Raw genomic sequence first — 23,475 nt, 5'->3', positions numbered from 1 at the left:
CAGCTGAGCAGCTTCTCGGCTGGAGCCGCGCAAGAGGCCCCAGATGTTTGTTTAAAAGGGAGTTTAACACCACACACAGTGGCACTATACTGTATGTAAAAGACTAAAGACATGTTCCAGTGGGATTTCACTGCTAATTTCCTGAAGCTTTAGATGTACGAGTCAGGATGTTTTACATAGTTGCCCCAGGGGTGCTATCTTTTTCTTTCATGTAGCCATCTCTGATACATGTGAGGTGTGAAATTATTTCTCTAGGTCCATACAGTGTGTTTTTTTTATGCCTTAGTAAGTCCTTTTGTGTGAAATGCCCATAGGCACAGCTTTGGCAAAATATTCAAATAGGCAAAGACATTTAAAATGTTTTCGTGAAAGTATCAAGGACGGACTTGCCTTTGCACATAACTTATGTATGTATTCCACAAGATACAAAGAGCCAAGAAAAAGCCGAGATCAAAAAGCATTATGCAGGAATTCATCTCTAGTAAATGATTAAGGTTCTGTAGGAAAAACATCATTATGAGGTTAATAGATGTTCCTGTGAAATTGTAAATGTATCTTTAAAGCAAAAATACTAGTGGTTTATGTATAATTAAGTCTACTTTGCAAATTACATAGAGGGGTTTTACAGAGGCAAGCCACTCTGCAGTGCAGCTTAGTGGAAGCGGAGGGCTGTTCAATATTTCAGACCCTTTACGGTGACTATTTCTTCTCTGCTTCTCATGCAGAGTGAGGAGAGCAGCAGTGCTAGTTTGTCAGTGTTTGACATCCTTTCAGGCAATGAATTATTGAGCTGGAGGCGAGCAGCAGCACCTGAGTGTATAGACCAACCCAAGGTGACATCACAGGTATGAGGTGATAAAAGGAGAAAACAAGCCTTTGAAATGAGAGATGTGGACTGGAGGGGGAGATGTAAAAGAATAGTTTATGTAAGTTTTGGTAAATTTAAGGAGGTTGTACTGCAGCACTGGATAAATCTGAGAAGCTGAAGTCATTAGTTAAGGGCAATCTGGGAGGTTTGTAAACTACCATTATCTTGAATTGAAGTGAATAATGAACAGAAACCTAAAGTGAAGATGTTGCATAGTCATATTTTTGGTATTTTAGCTAAGGGAGTCTGAACTGATAAGAATATTACTCAGTTACTTTATAATAGGTTCAGAATCTAATCACAAGCATTTTTAATTGTTTCTTTACACTGCTAACTACCTAAGGAAAGTCAGGTTTCCACTATATATTGCAACAGTGAAATCAAAAAGTTTATATTGGAAATATCCATCTTAAAGGGGAACTGCAGTCCCAGTTTCTCAGACCAGTTTTTTAAATCTCGGTAATGAAATAAATTAATTGACACTATTGCAAAGTTTTACAAATTCCAAGTTAAGCACAACATGGTGAACTTTGTGAAAGTAGTGTCTAGTCGCTATGTTGTTGCAGACCTGTGGTCTCACCACAGGTGAGAATGAGAGTTCCCGAGAATTGCGATGTGAAGTGGCCCTTCCTGCTCACTAGTCACTGTAATCACTCATATTATGCAATGTAGGAACGAATAAGTGAAGGTTGTGCAGCAGACAATTCACAGCAGAAATATTCCAGCGTGATCTGCATGCAGAGTTAACAAGTAGTATTTGTTGGCAAAATAATCCTGAAGTCGAGAGCAATATCTGTATTGGGTTAAAATAGATGTATTCACAAGCCTGCTCGTTTACAGTCTAATAAGGCCTCTTCACATTACCAGAAGTTTGGTTGCTTTGTTCTGAATTGGCGAATATGGTGCGGCACACACATGGTAATTTTGTCTATTTTTTAATGTAAATTGGCGGTTTCACACTTTACTGTGTACATTTTACTTTCACTATGGTTTGAAATGCCCTACTCAATGCCGATTCTTTTTAAACCCAAAACATAAAAATAGTGTTTCATTTCCCCTTTAATAGGTTGTGCATAATATCTCAATTTTTGTGGTCGTTTATTCTGTTTCCCTTGTTTTATTATAATACGTTAAAAGAAAACATTTGTTTTTTCAAAAGAATAAACCAGCGTTGTGTAGTGGATAATTTGTTTGCTGTGTCAATTGGACATTAACGAGAATGTGGCCTTTTGTTTCCAGTGTTGGCAAAATTGTCCAATTATCAAAGCTTGGGGGGAGCAGAAATTCACTTAGCTATCATCTCTGTTTCCATCTGTAAGAGGGGAATTAGATTCAGATTACCCACGTCTCCTTGTATCATGTCTGGATCTGAACTGTCACCAGGATGTGATTTTATTGTAATTACTAAGCTGTCCTCTTTTCACAGGCTTGCATTTAAAGTGTGAAACTTTAAAGAACAAGTATGTGTTTTTCTCTCTAAAGTGGTCAAATTTGACATGCAGAACATTGCTGGAATCGTGTATATTTATAAGCAACACATGCTCTGAGCTGAGCCCAAGAATTAAATAGTCCTACTACATTTTTCCTATTAAGGAACAAATCTAATTTTGCTGACTTCTGTCTGTACACAATGGGGAAAATAAAAAAAAACACCATCATGACTGTCACTTTAAAAATTAATCACCGCCGACATTTTGTAATCTTATGACATTAAATAAAAACCTAATGCACAGTGACTTTTATTTCTGTCACTTAAATTAGTGTGTGCATCAATAACTCCACTAATGATAAAAAAGAAGCTTCCACAGCAAAATTTAACTGTTTATTTATTGAGGTTGCCTCTACTTAATTAACAGAAGGTTATATCCACTCCTGAAACATTTCTAGCTCTTAACTAGAATTCAGAGACCATGACTCTACAATAATTGACTATTTTAAAGTGATAAATTATTTTTTAAGGATTAAAGATTGAATTAAAGATGACTATTACAAGTGTTTACTATTGGATCATGAGACAGTAATACATTCCCAACAGCTGCTGCTGCTAAAGCTACTAAGATGTTGATTGATGTCTAATCTATTATTTAGAATATGGTTTGAATAATTCAAAGCGTTTTGGAATTTTTCTTAATGAAAAAAATATATAAAATGCTACAATAATAGAGCTTGCAGGTTGTTACAGGTTTGAAAATATAAAAACGAATGCAATAATAACTAATATGGTGTAACTCATTCTTAGTATTATTAGTTATTACATTAAAAAGATAGCTTTGTTCTCCTGCTGTTTTTGAAAATGGTTTGATATTTTTATCTCGGTGTCAGGGCCCAGCCAGGTGTGTCAGTGTGTCATGTTAGTTTTGTCGTAATTGATTCTTTTTTTGGCTAGTTCGTTGTGTGATTTATTAACAACAAACTGGGAGGACTGCAGTGGTGCTGTCTCCTCCCTGGTTTTGACTGCTGTGGAAAGTGAAATCTCCGAGGACTGATAAAGTTGTTGTTGGAGCACTGAAACCCTCCCTACACATCCTGACTCTTCCCCAGTAGTCTCTGTTGCCAGGGGACTGCGATAATTCACTGCTGGTGAGCACACGTCTCTGATAGCACCGGCTTCTGAGGACAGCGATGACTAAAAGCCCAGAAAAACAGTACATTTCGAAGTGATACATTCAGATTAATGAAAAAAAATAAACCTACAGTATGATTCGGAACAAAGTTATAAAAATCATTAGTGATAGTACCGTATTTTAAAAAACATGAAAGACAGAAAAACAGCCCTATTGACCGAACCTTGAATGTAGGCAGTGCTACGGTTTAGGTATTATTTATAAGAAATCTTTGTGTTCCTCTTTGATCCAAGTCTCTCCACCAAACCTTGACTGAGAATTGAAAGGTATCAGTTGTGCCCTGGAAAGAGCAGAGATCATATTTAAAAGCGTGGAGCAGGAGCCTTGTGTACCTCTTTCCAGCTCTGAACCAAACATTAGATGTATATATTTTTATATTTATAATGTGCAGTACAACTTTTTGTGTAAAGTTATGTTTTTGGTATATTCTGTACTGTGAGCAGTTTTTTTTTAGTGCACTTCTCACTGACTGTACTGACGGTATTGCACGTATTGTATTGTTGTATCATTTCGCTACACTGTGCTGTGGTGTCTGTGTTAAGCTGCTGCAATTTCCCTCACGGGATCAATAAAGTATCTGTCTATATTCAAACAAGCTCACATTTCACCTTGAAATTCTAATCAAAAAGTAATTCCAGTATTTATCATTAAATTTGTCATCTGCGCGTCAGTTCAAATTACAGTTCTACTCATTTCGCTCCTTGTATAAATTTCTTCAGCCCAACACAGCTCGCTGTCTGTAAAGAGTGACGGGTTTCGCTTCTGCTTCCGGCACCAAACTTGTTTATGGGTGGGTGAATTTCCCTTTTCGACCTGCTGGACGGAAGAATTCATTCTGAGTAAGGACATTTCTGAGCAAGTTGCTCAGTCGGAGCAGCCGCAAGCTTCCAACAGGGAACTGAACTTTCACTGAACTCTAAAAAAGTAGCTGCTCAGAGATTAAGGGTAACATGGATGTGCAGCACCCTAAGCAGTGTCCTGCCATAAGCTGTTGCTAGAGGTCTCCTCCTTGGGCAGGTGTTCCAACACTTTTCTTGAAGATGAGTCCTTTTTGTTCAGCCTTGGCACTGCCATAGGTACTGTAGAACTGTATTTGCTCATTGAGGCAAACGACTCATTTTTATAGTTTGAGAATTTTTTCTGTTAGTTTGGATGAAAGCAATCCTCAAGGCTTAGATATGTACCCCCCTGCCATGTGCAAGGTACATTTGCGAGAGGGGATTATTGTCATGCTTATGCTTGTGGTAAGACTGGCAGTATGTGATTTAACAGTGCGTTCGTCCACCTGGGAAAATCACAAGTGGATATAAAGAGGCATCGCCAATTTGCAAAACCCTCTGGTTGAAGTCTATCTATGGTTTCCTGTCAACACTCTCAAAATTTCCAAACTTCATATCTACCTTGTTATTTTTGGTTGAGACTACAGTATGTAAGACTTCACATTTTTGCCAGGCAAAACAGCTTTTCTTCTGAATATGTAATTACGTATAATTCAGTCTTTTGATTTTCGATTTAAAGCTTTCGACCTGGAAAATATTTGTGTATCGGTGACATGTGTTTTTCTAAATCGGATTTGTTTTCAAGGCTCGTACTCTTGGACGTGGAATCTTCCTCTGACGCTTCAGTAGTTAGCTCGTCATTCCAGAAGGCTGAGATTCCCTGCTTTATCCAGCAGTCAGAATGTGACCTGGATCAATCCTTCTCTTTAGATTAAATAACTGAGACTAATAAATTAATGCAGTGGCAAGTCCTCGGGGTCACGATGGATTCTCCTCTGAATCTTTCAAGAAATATTCTTTACAGTTATCACCCCTCTCGTGGACAGTTTTTTAGGAATCTTTTTTTTTTTACATTGTAAGATTTTGTGTATTGGTCCTTATCCATTTCTGGACCTCTGACTTGTCACACATGACCCAAGTGATCCTTCATCCCTTATTGTATTGGTTGGCATAATTGTTGGCAGTATTTCACTGAGAAATGTGGAATCCCAGTTCCTTGGCATTTACTGTAGCTTCCCTGCTGGCTAGATGCCTTGGTCTCTTATATGCCTTGCACAAGAAATGTCTTGAAAAATGAGAAATTAAAATAACACAAATAAGGAACACCTTCCAATGTTACACTCATATATACAGTATATGTAATACAAGATGGCAATTTTCCTGTGTATTCCACTTTGGTAGTGATCCAGGACATTTTGTAAGCTCTAAGTTATTAATTCAAGCTTTATTATCCTCTTGTCACAGCCCTATAAAAAAAAAAACAAGAAATGCAGACATTACCAACAGAGAAGACCATACAACAGTGTTATTATATTGTACTGCAGAAGGTTTCATTCAAAAACTTCCCTTGATCCACACATTCCATCACAATTATTTTCTTTTTATTTGATTTTTTTTCTGTTAATGTGTGCGTAGTAAGTGGCCCCCATCCCCAATATCCTGTTTCCTTACATTGTGAATTGATTTATTTCTGATCAATGTCGTTTGTAAGACTCAATAAAAACGATCAGTTCTTGCAGTCCGTTTTTGAATTCCCATTGCTCAAGTTTGCAGATGAACAAAGTGTTAAATGGAAACGGTGACATTAGTGTTAGTGTTCGTCATCTGATGTTCAGTTTAGCTAAAAAAACAGAAATAAACTGAAAATGATGTAACTAAAAAAAGACTTATAACTGAAGCATCCTGACAGTATTTTCCCTTCATGTTATTTGTACTGTACAAGCGATTTCTTACTCTTGTTACTTTAATTCTTAAAAAATCCAGTTTATATGGGATAGCTGCGGGCTTGTGTGTGTGATATTATATACTATATACAGTATGTTTTTCGACTTACAGTATCAATTAAGTTTAGCATTCAGCAAAGGCTGAATTTGAACTGAATCTGTGACAAAGCAGAAATATTTCATGAAAAGCCCTCCAGCTATTGAAATCCAAACAGCGTGAGGTTTCTTTGTATTCCATCGAGCTTATCCAATCATAGGAAATTATTGCTCTGCTTAAACATCTTAAAAGTGTCAATCTCAAATTGTTCTCTCAGAGCAAATGTTGGGTTTTTTACATCTCCACTCCCTCCCAAGATTTTAATTAGCTAAGAACAGAACCACAGTATTATTTTTTATCTGCCACAGTGCATATTTTAAAGATTTGAAAGAACTTGAAGTAATTAGAATGTAAGACAAATGAGTGACGTGCACAAATTGCATGTTGGTATTCTTTGCAAGCTACACTAGGTTCTGGCACTGAAAAGAATTGTTGCAAGTTTTTCCAAGTCATTTAACATTTGCTAAAGAATTACAATTATCTTTTAAGCGATCTGTCTTTGTATGCAGAATTGCATGTTGAGGTGATTACCCATTTCCCTTTCTTTTTTTGGGAAGGTTATTTCTCTGTTCGTTGGCAGTTCAATTTAACTGAATGTACAGTATATCTTTAAAATGGAACAGGGTCATGTTTTGCCTGAGTACACAGATGTATTGTTCCTTACTTCTATAGTGGATTATCTGAGAAAAAAAAATGTATTAAAACATTGTCTCCTAGTGTTTTGGCTAGTCCAGCTCATTTAAATAAGACCATTTTTTTTGGTTGTGTAGGCAGTGTCATTGCAGAAGCTGTGAAGAGGTGAAAAGGGTGCAATTAAGTCTTAACCAGCTGGATTTATTTCTCTAGGAAGTGACTAATAATAGTGTCGAGCTGTTCGGCGTCAGGCAGTTCCTATGACTTTGGAATAAGAAGTAGAACTCAGGAGTCTTACAGCTACTTTACTCTGCGGCCTTTAAGAAGCATCAAAGATTTCCTGGAATGGTACCAGTCCGTACAAGGTTTAGGTCTGGGAAAAATATGATAAAATGTACAGTAAACAAATCACTTTGTTATTTTTACATCTTCATGTGGTTGTGATAAAGAATGTGTTTTACTGCTGGCAATTTTAGATAGGAAAACCGAAGACATTTATGTATGGGTTGCATTTTTATCACTTGCATGTTTGCGTAAGAGAAAATGACAGGCTCTCAGTCAGTATAGTATCTATAATAAAGTCTTAGCTGTTTCCTTCAGGCTGAGTATGAAGTAAATCCTAACTGAATAAATATGTCTGACTGGCAGGGCTGTTTTTGCTTAAGTGTGGCAGAACCAGACAAACTGTTATTAACTTTATTCATCCCACATTTCATGTAATGTTACTTTGCAGCGTGTGTGATTTTTTTACTACAGTAATGCTGTCCTGGTGTCATTTAGTCTTGCTTCTTTAATCTTGCTTCACATTACACTTCAAAAGATATGGCTGCCCTATCCGTCAAGCCAATAATCTTGTTGAGCAAATAAAAGATTCCCACTTGACATCCAAATGGAGGCATTTAATTGATGTGTACGCTGACCTAATTCAGAAAAAGAATATTAAATGTGGTGATTTCTACATGAAAGGTTGACGGCAAAGGGCTTTACCTCAAAGACACTTAAAAGACTTGTCCTGGCAGAAAGCTTTGAGCCGCAGTCTCTGATCTGCATTTCTCAGGCAGCAGTTTTTTTAACCACTTTTAATATGAACATATAGCAAATTAAATCAATTAAACTGGTGTTTATGAATAATCAGAAATAAGTACAAATCAGATTTATTTTATTATGAATGCAATAAAGTATTGCATTACTGTGGTATCTGTATTTAGGTGGCATATGGATTATGTTCAATTTTATTAATTTAATCCCGAAGCCTACTGTATGTGCATATATTTAGGTTTAAAATATAATTTTTAGGACAATTTGTTTCAATACCATGCATTGATGGAATATGTTTAGGCATCCTCAATCCTAAAGTAATCAGTTAGTATAGGTTTTACATACACCTTATGTAAATATTTAAAAACTAGAACATAGCAGAGTCTGAGAGATCATCACAGAAACCTTTAGATATTCAATATAAATCTAAATTAGTTCCCACTGACAAATCAGATGACACATGATGTATTTCACAGTGTTCTTTATATCCTTCTTCTTACATTACTAACATTCATGTTTGTTACTGTATGTCATGCAACATGTACTGTATATATAATTGCAATAGATATAAGCTACAGTGTGGGACTTGCACTTTAGTTTCAGATAGCTATAGCAGTGTAAGTGTATTTATAGTTTATGGCCTGTTATTGATCCTGAAATTTGGAGTTCAAGCTCCACAGTCTTCGTCTTCCACACACCTGAAGAAGACTCTGCAGTCATTGATCATGTCATTATCCACTGCTTCTTATTTTTGTTAGTTTATACCATAATCCACCAGCAATCTGATAACGCCGGCTGTTTAGCACACCGCCTGTCATAATCTATCCCCTGAATAATACAGTTTTAAAGGTTCTGAGTCATCATAGAGTTCACAATGTGGGTTTGTATTTAGTGTGTTCTATTGTTTCTCACAAATATATTGCATGTGAATTTATGCCAAAATAGCACTGTGGTAGGATAAGTGATATTGAGTCCAGTTCTGAGGCACAAGCAGTTGTTCACTTTTAAATGAAGGTGACATGCAAACTTTTTGAGATTGACTTGACATTGTAATGAAATGCCTTCTATAGAAAATCACAATCAATGGCAAGAAAGCAAAAAAAAGCATTCTCACAATTATTGTTTGTAGAACAAACCAATTAAGGACACAGGCTAGTAAAAGCCACACTGAAAAGTGCGAGTCTAATATTGACTTAATTTAATTTGTCGTACAAGATGGAGGGAACAAATTCAATTAAACTGTTCTGCATAATTAAAAATTCTAAAATGTGTTCAATCCCTGCTGAAATGTATTTAACCTAATCTGCCGTGTTATTGTCTTTGACAGATTTTCATTTTACTTATTGATAAACACTTCAAAGGCGTTTGCTGATGAATGGCCTGTTATTTGTTGTTTTGACTTGTTCGTCTTCCTTCCTTGACATACTCTGATTATCGCTATGTGACAGAAGGTGGATAGCTGTGAACGGAGAAAACCTTTCTTGGAGTCAGAGTCAGAAACATGACGTGCAGAAAAGAAACTGCTTTTGTAATGTTGTGGTTAAACCCAGTCAAGACTAATGAAAAAACAAGCATGTGGAATTACAGTTTTCTCTTCATCAGTGCTCTGAAACATTCAAATGATCTGAAGATGACAGAGCTTCTGCTCTGGGTTGGGGGGCTCACTGTGCTGAAGCTGGAAAGGCCATTACAGGCTTTTTAAACAGTGGGCTTTCACCTTGTTGGTGTCTGGGGCTGTAGAATGCCTTTGGGAGACATAACGACCTTGGTTGCCAAGAAACATCTTCATTATTGGACATAGAAGACAGAAGTACTTCTAGATGACAAGCCTTTCCCATTTCTCTAATGATGCCTTGCAGCTTCACCCTTGATTAAAATAAAAAATGATCCTTTTCGAGGGTATTGCCTTACAGGAGGAGAGATACACTTTTAGAATTTTAGATATATTCCAAATGAGCGGTTGTGCACTGTCAGATACAAGAAAGGAAGGTACTGTAAGTTCTGTATGTTGCACTAAGTATGAATGCTTACTTAAATGAGGACAGGCAACATAAAGTATTGTGACAGCACTGGAACGCTGATTTAATGAGCAATTGCTCAACGTCCCACCCCGCTGAGAATTAGTGGATGTTTTCTAATGAACAATGCTGAATTTTTAGTCTTTGGTGTATATATAATAGAGACATATCAAGGTCAGAAAATATGGTGCAATTAGAATGCTGCTTTATTAAAAAACAGGCCTTCTGGCACTGCTGAGGAGTACAAATGTCTGTCAAGCAGTATTCATTCCAGTAGCAGATAGCAGGTCTGAGTCTCGGCTTGGTAAAGGGTCTCTTCAGTATATTTTCACCTTGATCTATATTTTTCTATCTTGACCTTTATATCGTCTTGTCAGAGCCTGAAACTGGTGAAGGTTTATTGAGTACCGTAAGGTCAAGAAGATCATTGCACTCGTGGTTTATTTTCGCTGAAATCTCAGATATGTATAATGTAGTAAGAAGAAGGGTAGAGTATTTAATCACTGGCTAGAGAAATCAATTAACATAATCTTTGTGAAGCAAAAAGACATTGACTAGCTGGGTTTTCCAGACTTAATAAAAATGTTATAGTCGGTAACATACAAAAAGTTATCCGAAGTATGGGAACCTTAACCCCTTTATAATGTTTTCACAGAGAGACAGAAATGTTCTGCTTCACGTTTCAAATGAAATGGATTACAGAAGGTACAGCCAGTGTATTTTTGGTATAGAAATTAAATTAGTGACTTTCATTAATGTGACTTTTTAATGACATTCACCCCCAAATCTGATGAAAAATCAAATAGCTGTAACTCTACCAATGTATTATATGTTCTGACTTTGGTGTGCTGGAAGGGTTCAGTTATGTACAGGATCTTGCTTTTTTAAGGCAAGATTTGTTCTCGGATGGCAGGAACCTAGCCTTATGGGCGTCACTTGAAGAGCACCCGATCCGTCTCTGCCCCCTCCAGTAAGTGTAGTAAATGAGGTTGACCCTGTGTGGGCTTGCTGTTGGAGTCGGAGTCTGTTCAAGCACCAGTTCTGCTTTAGGGTCAAAATGTTCTTTCTGAATTATTCACTGTGTCTGAAGCAAAAGAGCATTGCTTGCTTTAATTGCCTTGTGTCTAACGTCACCATATGTTTAATATCAAGAAGGTAATCTTACTGCCCTATGTAATCATGACTGCAGAGACATTAACAGTTGCAGGAATTTAGCTCCTTTGAAAGGCATAAACACTTGTTTTTCTATTGACTGAAACTATGGAAAATTAGAATATTGGGACTAAGCTGTTTAGTTTTTGGTAACATGTAGATGTAAATAGATGTAAGCTATTTTCTACCTTAAAACACAATAACTAACACACCTGAGTGCCCATTCTGAATTCTGTCCTCAGATGTCTACAGTATGAGCAGACTATGAGCAGTGATTTTTTAAATTTAGATTTTAAGGATTGCAGACAATATTTCACTGCATTTCAGTAGACCAATATCTTGTCAGGAGGGATAAAACAAGTTGTACATTTTCAGAATAATCTATCACCCGGAGATTACTGAAACACTACGGAGCTGCTAATAAGTGTAGAGAAATTTATGCCGCCAAAGAATGAAGAGTGTCCGCGTGTACTTCTTCCAAGTGCACCTTACTAAAACTAAATCACTGACTCCACTTAAGGGGGCATTTATTGGGAATAATGCCTTCAGTGGGAAATGTATGAGCCATCCTGTCGCAGAAGTGGTCTCGTAGAAATGCATTAAACAATTTGGAAGTCTATTTTGAAAGAGGCAAAGTAATAGAATAGAAGAGTATTTAAAGGCTTTGTTGTCTTAATAGTCTCTTTGGAAGAGAAACCTGATCCTGTACTCTGTATAACCCCATTCAGTGCAGCACTTCCGGAGCAGCACTAATTATTATGGATGATAACGTGATAGCAGATGATTCCTGGTCTGAATGAACAAATGAAGGCACTGCCTCTCCAGCCTGTATAGTGCAAGTGACAAGCCTTTTGAATTGTGCTTCCTCAAGAGTGTGCTTTTGTCAAGTGTATAATTTGCTGATTTTGACAGAGTGTAGTAAATGTGGCATACTTTCCATATTCATTCCATGTTTCTGCTGCACACTCTAAATATGTTCTTTTTGAGTCAGACAGAGGACATCTCAGGAGAATCCAGATCATTTTGTAAAGCAGAAGCCTGAGGTTTAGCTTGCAAGAAAAATGTCATTTTGTTGACTTTTTGTTTTTTGGCAGCGTAGCCCTGCTACTGCTGCTGAGTGTTTTGTTGACTTTTTGGGTTTGGCAGGTCTGAGGAGTGTGCCTGAGTTAATGGGGTTGATACCAAAACCAATACAGAATTGACAGGGACGAGGGCGCTTGATAATTTGGAAAGAACTGCAGGGTGTTTACCTTGTTACACCGGTGCTGACTCATTTTGGAAACGCCTGCAGGACCTGTATGAATAGATCGACCAGCCCATGCCTGTGTACGTTCGAATCAGTCACAGCATTTCACTCAAAGTGGTATCAGCGTTGTGAAGCCTACTGTAGACGTACAGTTTGCTTAATGTTGAACTTACGCACGGTACATTTGCTTGCCACATTTGTCAAGGATGTACAGTAGCGTGCTCGTAAATGAACTGACTTTGCTTTTCCATGGTTTCTAACAGTTTGTATCAAATTGTACTCTCCATCATTTCCCTTTCTTTTACCTTGATTCATACTGTAGATTTTATTGTATGATAAATCCATTTTACAAAGAAAGAGGTCTGTTACACCCTTTTGTCTTTCTAAACCTAAAATTTGTTTCATTTTTTTTTGGGAAGAACTGACAAGAAGTTTCACACCAGGGTTACTCTAATGTTGTACTGTACATACTTTATACACATTCCTCTGTGTCCCTCTGCTTGTCTCACAGATCACTGTATTAATTAATGTTCTGATAATAGGGAGCCTATCGGAAACACAGTCAAGTGCTGAATGGGATTTTTGATAGCCTTTTACTGCACAAAGGTATTCACAGTTCCCATTACAGTGATGTCTGTTGACTCCAGAAGTTCAGGACCGGGTTTGCAGAGCAGGTTTGGCAAGTATGGAGGTGATTATTTTGCTTCCTTGGCAACTGTGGTTATGGAAGTGTGTGCAATGCAGGTGGCGAATAAGGAAAAGGAAAGGGCCATAGTCCCAGCAGGGTGTTGTAGATGGTAGAATGGAGCTTTGACGTGTCATTTTGGGACATCACAAGGCAGGAGGGATGGATCTCTTCACACTCTAGACACTTTAATACAAACTGGGCAACGTGCTGCAAGGTGTAAGTGACATTCTTCTGTGCTTCTTGAAGTTGATTTGTGTAATCACGCGTTATCAAAATAGGGTGGATTCGCCTTTTGGTTGTCAGAATACTCCGTCTCCCTACTGGAAAATAATAATATCTTAACTACCACATTTATTGAGAACTGTGTGTATGGAGCTTGAGTACCGTGAGAAAAAGAGATGTTTGAAACCAAAACATAGAAGTGAAGTTGTAATGGTGCAAGCAGAAACATTCAATGATTATGTATTGCGTGTTCTTTAAATATTCAGTTGGGTTATTACTTTTCTGTATATCAAGATCTAATCTTGGAAAAGAACATTTATTCAGGTGTTATGCAAAACTAATATTGTATTTGATCAAACGTATGTTTATTTTTAAACTTCAGTATTCCCTAATAAGAACTGAATTAATTGTTTGACAACATACTGTAGGCTCAAAGGAGGAGCAATGTACTGTAAGTGTGCAGGTTGGAAAGGAACAAGTAGAGGTTAATTCCACACTGAGAAGCAGAGAAAAAGAAGATTTGTGAAACGTTGTTCTTTCTACTTTTCATTAATTTTCATTTCTCATGAACATTCTGTTGTTAACCTGTGCATGTTTATGCCATGCATGATTCTCAAAAAACATTGCAGCAGATATGCCAGAATCTATGTGCTAAAAATATAAGGAATACAGTTGTATGCAGGTTTATGGTTTTTCCAATGCAGCTGAAATGATAAGCATTACTTATTATTTATTAACAAGTATGGGATTGCCAATCTATTTCATTGAAAGAAAAAAATAATAACTGTCTGTGAGATATTTAAGCAAACTTGGCAAGTGGGTATTTATCAGTGGAGCTCATTAATTTTGCCTAAAGAACCTGCATGAATGTTTTCTTTTTCTGTAAAGCTTAGACAAATCCTTTATAAATAACAATGGAGACTTTTAGTTTTAGATTATATGGTTTTATTGGGCTGAGCAGGCATCAATTGAAAAACCTTGCAGTTAAGTTGTGTACTGTAAGTGTTAACGAATACAATCCCTGTTTACTACATTTTTTTGAAGGCTAGATTTCACTTTCAATTTAGCTGTAGAAGTCCTTGAAATGATTGAATACAGACTGCATTGAGTGATTTTGTTTTCTTATTTGGTATACTAAAACTTCTTTCTCATGTCTTTAATTAAATGATTTGCTTTTCGTTTTAATACTGTTTTCCTGCAGTGGTGTTGATTCTCAAAAAGGAAGTATTATCCTGCAGTGCTACTGATTAGCAGAAAATATTTATAATGGACTTGAACATTTGAATAACCGTTGGTGAAACAATATACATTTGCACAGAGCTGGGTTAAGGTATAAGGCTCTCGTGAAAACTTTACTCCACTTATTTCCCTATTCAGTGTTTGTGATCTGTATTTGCATACAGCTGTGTGTTCCCTGCGTTTCTCCATGGCAGCTTATTCTGAAATATTTCTTAATATTTCTTAATGCAGAAATGATAACCTTGGATTTTAAAGTGCCGATAGATAGGAATCTATAGATATATTAAATAACCTTGTACTTATCATGATTCCCGTACAATTTGATCTGATTCTGAGTTTTCCCCAAAAATACACCCTGGATAGGGTTCTTAAATGGTTTATTAATTCAACCTTTTCTGCATTTACGGATCACATAACTGCAGTAAATATGTCTCACACAAGGGGTGTGCCAGATGGAAATTGTTGCTGTAAAACAGAACACAGTGGCGCATGCACCACAAATGAAAAATACAAAAAGAGCTACAAAAGATCCTTTAAAAATGTGACATACTTACTACTTGATTTATCCAAACCTCAGAGCATTTGTCTGACCTATTTTCTTGTAACACAGCCATGTTTACATCACATACGGTTCAAATGCATTACTCCTTCAGTGTTCTGCACTTTTCCTTTATGTGATTATTTAAGAGGCCATTCGTTTACAAGCAGGTTAACCAGTTCATTTTAATGACCTAAGTGTGTTATAATGTGTTAGAATATGATACAGTCTGAATTTTCCAATAAAATGTTTAAAATTACTTACTGTCTTCTCTTTCACATCTTACTGTAGATATCAAACTTCTGTTTAGTGCCAAAGTAAAACTGAATCACATAATTTGTCCTATCTGACAGTACAATTGTGTCTAGAAAAAGCTTTAAATGCATAGAGCTCAGGGAAGCTTTTAAAAAATCATTACTGCAGGCAACTCCTTCAGTGTTGGCTACACTATCGATCGCATTCATGTTTCCTTGCTCTTATCTGGAAAACGACTGCAGCATTTTTAGAAACTAGTGTATTTGTAAAGATTACTCGCTCAGTCTTTTAAGAAACTACTGATGCTGATAATATTGTGCTTGACATTATGCCAAAATCTCTGGGGTTTATGGTGTGTAAAAGTTTTTTTTTCCACTCCACAAGCAGGCATTAACTACATTTTCTTAATTATTTAATGTCTCTTAATGTTAATATTCAGATATATCCATATAGCTCATTATTGTAATGTAATTATTCTTTTAACTCTGCAATGGTGAAAAATGTTTTAAAATAGTTTGTATCAATGGCTTTTTGTTTTCTACTAATTTACTTAAGTTTTGCTCTTCACTTCAGTGTCAGGACTTTGTGCTGCACAGTCAGTCTTGTGTGTGTCAGCTGCAATACAGTATGTGTTTGATGCTTTCCAAGTTAGCAAGAATATCACAAAAACTGCTACGTTGTGAGGAGAGTTTTTGCCAAAATCTGATTCCTACAATGCATAAGCATGCAAAAATACTAAAAACAGCATTGCAGACCTAGTAAAAATCAATTACAATTCTCAGAAATATACTTTGAGATCTAATACAATATGATGATAGAAGAAAGCTTTTTATTATTAATTTTTTTCAGAGTTTCAGTATGACTTGGCTAGAGAAAATATTAACATCAGCTCTCTTAAATTCTCATGAATAATTGCAGAACTGTCAAAAGACATTGCAAAAAAGAGAGTGCTCTTCTGAATAGCCTCCCTACATAAGCAATTCAAATGAGGTGAATATGTTATATGGATGGTAACCATACCTTTGACGTTCTTCAAATAAGTATAATATAACTTTCAAAATCATTGTCTTTTTCATGCATACAGAAACTGTGCCTAGAATGAACTAGTAATAGACTGTTTGTATTTCCAGGTTGCTCTCCTGCAGCACTGCAGATTAAATGTGGCTCTGCTGACTCACGTTCACTGTTGGAGGTTAAAGGGGCCTTGTATCCGCCCCCTGCCAGGCCATGTGTGCAGAAATCAGGGAAGGACCTCATCTCCAGCACTGCTGCAGCCAAGAACCCGCCTGCACAAAAACCCCAAGGTACGGCTCGTTTTCAAACACTTCCCCCCTCTTGTGTCCCACTAAACTCAAACCTACTTGGAAAATCATGTTCCGTTGCCCACATTCCTGGTGTGCCTACACAACCATTGCCTTTGCGGACTCCTTCATAAATGGGGTGTTGTGAGTTCTGAACCATTTTGGGTCTCGAATGGAAAGTCAGCTTCTTTATTGCCGGTAGAAGGGTGGCAAACTATTTTAGTCAACCGTTCAATTCTTATTGGAAACGTCATCTAACACCAGTCTTGTGTAAATGATGTTTGTCATGTGTCTGGCTTTTTGCCACGCATATTGCCAGAATGAATAAAGGAAAACTAGTAGTGCATGTCCTACTGAGGGGGAAGAAGTCTGTGTGTGCAAAGCAGAATATAATTAGAGTCTCCCTGTCTGCTCCAACATGATCCTCACATCACCATGGAAACGACAATGTATGAAGCCATCCTCCAGGGTGACTGTGGAAGTCATTAAGAACTCAGTTTGCTTCCTGTTAAGCAAAAACTACAGCGTCTCTGCGTGCTTAAAACCTGCTTTTCAAGCATATGTTCTTAAAAAAACAAATGTAACATTAAACAAAAGCATATTTTATTTTATTTCATTCATGCTTTGACTGATCCGGACATTGTTTTTGAATAGGGCTACATAGTGCATAGTGTTGGTTAATGCTGGAATTGTGTGAAAATTATTTTAAGATCCCCTAACCACCTGTCAACTTTTCTGAATGTGTGGGTTGGTAAACACTCAGTATTTTCACATCATCTAAACAAAGTTCTCTTCCCTGTGTGGACTTCCGCAAAATTGTAAATACGTTGTCATGGGTACTGCTTACGTAGATGTTTTTAATTTTTTTTTGGGGGGTGGCACAGTGTATATTTCCAAATAATCGCATAGAATATAAATATATATATAAGATTTTAGATAGAGGAAAAGAATCATTGACCAATTAGCTGGACGAGTTTCTAAAACCCATAGCATGAACCTGAGTAAATTATAACTCTACTATATATAATTTTTTTTTTTTCAGTAGAACAGCCAAAGAGGAAGGAAATGGCAGAAAGAACCACAGTGAAAGCTTTATTGTCATTTATGTGAGCTAGTTCCTGAAAACGATCTTTTTTTAAAATATTTTCTCTTCCGAACTGTTTCACAGGTGCAAGGAATTTCCTTGTCCCTCTTTTCTCAGCTTCTCGTACCACGGCGCGTTTCGGGGTTAAGACTTTTTGGCCGCAGAGACAAATAATGCAATGCCATGACTTCTTGCGATGCGTCTCTTGCGTGTGTGTATCTGTGTCTGTGTGTGCGCGCAAACCACATTGACTTACAGCACACATTGCAGCATCCTGTTTAGGAACAAGGAAGAAGCAGTCTGCATTTGGTGTTCGCAGGTCATAATTTTCTACAGCTGCACATTTTTCTGTATTTTGTTTGAAATTCTCTGTATTTAATACATCTCTGTTGGAATAGTGCTGTTCTGAGGATCTGGAAAGATGGAATCTTCGTCCCTGGGTGGCGAGTGAAGCATTGGGACATCTTGACTTCGGCGGTAAAGGATGCTGTGCAATATTTTGTCTTTCTAGTGCCTCCTAAGCCCGTTCACCTGCAGAGTTTTGGTCAGGAAAGAAGACCCAAGTTCATCCCACCACCTCCATCCAGACCCCTGCCCTCCAAACCTCTGCCGAAGCCAAGCAAGAGCCCTGTCTCTGCAGGGAAGGAGGAAAACAAACCAGTAAAGAGTGTTTGCTTACTCATTGAGAAGTTTGAAAACTCCAGGTAATGCCGTTTGCTTTGTTTAAAAACACGGTTCTTTTACAAAAGCTAATTTAAAGAATGTTCTTAATTACCTCTGTGTTTAGATGAGAATTAGGTGCTTTTCTTTTGTATTTGATTAATTTTAGATTGTTGCCATTAATCTAGAGCTAACCATTTGTTTCCTCTTTCAAATTACAAATGTTAATTCTGAATAGTTGCTCTAATGATTTCCAGAGGGGCCTTTGACGTTTTTTGATGCAGAACAGTCTTTCATCTTTATTTGACTGAAGTGTTTCTGAAAATATAAAGGGGTCAGTTAAGCTGGAGACAAAAATAGATATTAATATCAAAACTAAAGTTGTTTTCTCTTAAATAGACTTTTGAGAACATTTAAAATTCTGAGAGAGAATTTATAGAGCAGATTTTCTACAGGAGAAAAATGCTTTGTGTTGGTTTTTTGTTTGTGCTCGTGGAAGTTAAATGAAATTGTGTGGTAAATACACACGCTTTCCCTCTCATTGTTATCTACAAACACAGAAGGTAATGTTAAAAATGGACAATACTTTTCAATAATAAAAATGGAGAAGGTGCTTTAGTGAAATTATGCACACCTGTAGAGGCGTGAGAATCTCATCATTGGGAACAGACAATATAAGGGACTGTTCAGCTAGTGTAAATAATTACTGTATAGTCTAAAACTTAAAAACTCAGTACACTGAAACAGATATTGCTTTTTTTCCTGCCCAAGTAGGTAAGCCTAAATATCAAAACCACTGACAGCATTTTTTTTTTGCTTGCTTCTAACAAACGGGTCAAATGGCCTACTTTCATTTACCACATTTTCCCAACCTTTTGTTTGGTTATTTTGTTCTTTAAAGATCAGTATATACTTTGCTATTGAGTAGGATCTATTTTCGTTTCAGAATTCCTATTTTTGGAATTAATAGGAGAACCCAACTACATCTCTCTTTTAACATGGATACTCCCCAGGAGTCAACGGACCAGCTGGGTACAGAATCTGATCGACAGGGGTCTGGTAACTGTTCCACGGCAGATAAACTTGCACTTAACGTTTCGGAAACAAAGTCCGATGTCGCTGAGCTCTCGAGTTTCAGCGAGCTGCAGATCGGCGATTTAGGCACGTGCGAATTAAAAACCGACGGGGACTGTTCCTCCGCTGGCCGGACTGAGGACTCACGTGCGTGTGACAATCGAGACTCTGCCTTGGAGCACAACGGAAATGGCAAAATTCCCAACAGGGACAGCGGCATCGACAGCCCCTCCTGTAACGTGGAAGGAGAGGGGTTTCCGAACGAGGAGGCCATCGATGAGGAGATGAGCGAGAGTCTCGCGGAGCATGAAACGGAGGCCGAGATGGAGAGCGGGGCGAAGGAGAGCTGTGCTTCGTCCGTGGACAACCACAAGAGAGACTCCACTCAGGACGAGGAGGACAGCGACATGGACGAGGGCAGTAGTGAGGAACACGAAACAGCAGAAGTGCCAAAAACAGAGCAGCCAGACACATCTAAGGTAAGACTTGCTGAGAACGTGGGTGGCAGGTGCCAGCCTTTCAAAATAAGGATGTTGGTTATGGATGTTTTATTCATATTTCACACTTTTTTAATCCAGGGCTAATTAATAAGTTCTAGAGTAACTTTACAAAGTAGCTTTTTGAAGTCTGGAACAAGCTACCAAGTTGAAACCTACTGTATATCCTGGCTTCTTTCCAAAAACAGCTGGTTGAGATCCTGGTGTCAATCATCTACTAACTAGCAAAGGTGTGATGGGCCAAATGGTCTCCTCTGGTTTTGTAACCTTTCTTAAGTATCTTGAAGTCTTAATAAAGCACTACACATATTAATGTATAGTATTGTTGGATGATCGTCATGTACATATCAGCTTATGTCCCATCCAATTTGTTTATTTATTTGGTTTTATGCAAAGATAACTCTTAGGATTCAAAAGAATGGAGTATTCTCTGGAATGTAGAATGCAGATACAGTGTTTTGGTGTTTGGTACATTGTACCACCCTGCACAGAGATCAGCTCGAACACTTCAGCTGTGCCCAGGATACCCTGCACATCACTGTGCAGGCACTCTTAGTCCCAAATTGATGTGGCTTTTACAGCTCATTGTTCACCTAACACTTGCTGTGAACCTGGTGCTGTGGAATTCGTAAGCAATAAATGAGCAACAACAGGCCTGATTTCCATCAACAAGCTTTAGAGTTCTTTCCAACGTACGGTGGTATATAAAAAAGACTATTAAATGAGGCTTCATGCATTGTTCAAATTTGTCAGTCGCTGACAATCTGAAATTCCCAGGGCCCCCAATGCAAATTGTTGACTTCAGAATAGTCTTTGTATTAAAGAAACACTCCTCCTGAAGAGCTGTGTCACGTGAATAAGTAGATGTGATGTGGTTATGGTTGAAGACTCTTGCAGTGAACCATGAGGAATTGGATCATGTTGAAAATGTGACAGATTTCAATATCCCTTTGTGTAATCACCATTTATCTACAATGCCCGAGTCTGCTGTACAGGTTGTTAGAAGTCTGAGTATATTTGGCATATAAGCTTTGTAGGGATGGGATATGTTCTGAGCATGCATTGTCTATAGGTTTGATTTGGAATAAAAAAAGGCTTTCAAATGTATTTACATAGGATTTATTTAAAGCAAGTCATGCTTTTGGACTAACTGAAATGTTCTTTCCACCTCTAGCAAAGCAACAAAAAAAAATGTGGTTCCTCATTCTTATTTACAATTGATGTTCAGGATGGTTTTGTCCTTTTAATTTATCTTTCTGCCAAATAGCCCAGGTTGGACAGAATCATATTCCCAAGTGCACTTTGTTTGTATTGCAAGATTGTAGATTTAATTAAGAGTGCTATGTGGAATGACCAGAAACAGACTTTGAGCATTCATTAACACTTGGCAGAGATTGCCAGAGTAATTTTGCTCAGTGTAGGAAAGCAGTACATTGTCAATGCAAAACATGACAATAAAAAAATAAGTGTTACCAATGATCTTTATCTCTATACTTTATAAGCCGCTGTTAGAAGGATTTTTGTCTCCGTTATTGAATGTTTTTTTAGTTGTGAATGGTTTGTGAATTTAAATGAGGATTTATCGTTGTGTTTAACAATGGCCTCAACATAAGAGCACACCCAAGGTCCAGTGAAAGGTGATTTATTTTGCACCCACCTCATCCTTGCAGTCTGTGTTTGTATCTGTTATGCTGTGTGTTGAAAATCTGGTTTTCCTTCTAATCTGCCTCTTCTGGATCTCACAGCAAGAACAGGGCGGTGGGGGTTATAGAGTGTGATCCTTGCCCCCAATGCCTGTTAGTCCATTCAAGTACATTTGTAAGCATGATGTGATGTCAGATGATTATTTTTTCTAGTTGGCATCTCAGACAGGATGTGGTTCGGACTCCGTGCCTCATAACATTACAAAGAAGAAGTTATCGTGTTTGCTTCTGTCTATGCTTCTGTCACAGGGTTAGGTATTATCAGGAAGCCAGTCCTCAGCTTTCACCCTCGCAAAGTTTAATCTGAAAGAGGGCTTCATCTTGCATTTCCTCCCATTTCCTCCTTGGCTGACGTATTTGGCCTCTTGTCTGCCTTTGTGGCCTGGCATAGTTAAACAGGTCATGCCTTTCTGACAGCTGTTTCAGTTTCTTTCGCTAATAAAAAAATCCGTTAGTTCTACCATAATCTGCAAAATAAAAGGGATTGTTAACAGTTCAGTAAAACAATCAATTGCTTCAGATCTATTCATTGAATATCAAGTGGGTATTGAGTAATAGCTGTCTACAGCCCCAGAGTCTGTCTGTTCCACACAATTATGATTTAAAGTATAAACCTGTAGGATTTTCATTTTAATTGACCAATGAGGTATACATATTGGGGATGACTTCTTTAATTAACATGTTCTGAGCTTACGTTTGTTTAATTTATATCAACTATCCAGCATCATTTTGATATCTATGAATGTATGTGATATATTTCAAGAAAATGTGTACAGTACATACACAAACGTATATGTTTGGTTTACTGTATTGGCCTAAGACACCATCTTGGCAATTTGTCATACTACATAGAGGATTTATCTGTTTTAACTCGCTTGTGGATAACTGAACCAATACATTCAGAATGAAACACTCAGTGTAAAGCCATGTCTGTCAGAAACATTATCAATTTGGTCTTTAGGGTTTTTTGGGGAAAAAAAGATATACAGCAGCTAGATTTACGTTTTCCATGAAAACATTGAAAATGTTCACAGTCTTCGAGGTTGAAAAGTAAGATCACCTTTTATTGATTGTTAATTTTATTCCTTTACAAGCTGGTAGAGAAAGCTTATGTAGCACGTGGCCTATAGTTAGAGACCTACGATCTGTAGACAGATTGATAAAAGAACAAAAAATTCCAGAGCATTAAGGAAGCTTAAAAAAAACACATTGTGTTATGTGCTATAGTAAAGACCTGCTTTTTCAGATTTCTCTGACCTAGAAGAAGTCGTCATCAGTGTGATATCTCAACATGTCCCTCAAGATATTAGCTCAGCGACTTGATGATAATGTGCAGCCTGAAACTCTCATCAGTGTTCCTCAATCTGTTGGACGACAGAATGAACATGCATTTGTTTCTCAATCGTTTTCTTTCATTTTCTAGTGCACAGAGCCACAAAAGTTGCTGAACATTGCAAGAGAACTCCTACAGACGGAGGAAGCATATGTGAAGAGGCTCCATTTACTGGACCAGGTATCTCAATTACTGTTGGAGCCCTCAACTTCCAAAGGCTGAGTGACAAAACACCCAGTGAAATTAACTTGGGAAGACACAGTAATGAACACACTGATGTTATTCATCTGTTCTGAGAATTACTGGGCAGAGTGTCCCAAACACCCTGTTGAAATGGTGCTGTGGAAGATTATCTGCTTTGATATTATTTTATTATATCAATAAGCACAGAGATAGGTTTGATTGGGAATTTTGCAACTTCTGGTGAAAGCGATAACAACTTTAATGTGGTCACCGGACAGAGCTGAATTATAGAGCTTCTCA

At 37.5% G+C, this 23,475-nt stretch overlaps 1 protein-coding gene across 2 annotated transcripts in view; it reads left to right on the top strand.

Moving 5' to 3' along the window:
• The window catches only part of fgd (faciogenital dysplasia), a 63,166-nt gene that overhangs the window by 20,365 nt on the left and 19,326 nt on the right, over positions 1–23,475 (top strand). For both annotated transcript variants that reach the window (XM_088636937.1, XM_088636936.1), the window contains 4 exons: positions 16,471–16,644; positions 18,237–18,429; positions 19,332–19,938; positions 23,083–23,172. In XM_088636937.1, coding sequence (XP_088493063.1) covers positions 16,471–16,644; positions 18,237–18,429; positions 19,332–19,938; positions 23,083–23,172 — 1,064 coding nt within the window. The remainder of the gene's footprint in view (positions 1–16,470; positions 16,645–18,236; positions 18,430–19,331; positions 19,939–23,082; positions 23,173–23,475) is intronic.

This window comes from Lepisosteus platostomus, chromosome 6 (assembly GCF_059453375.1).
Source record: "Lepisosteus platostomus isolate fLepPlt1 chromosome 6, fLepPlt1.hap1, whole genome shotgun sequence".
NCBI classification, from domain to species: Eukaryota; Metazoa; Chordata; class Actinopteri; order Semionotiformes; family Lepisosteidae; genus Lepisosteus; species Lepisosteus platostomus.
This window is presented reverse-complemented; position numbering and strand designations above follow the sequence as displayed.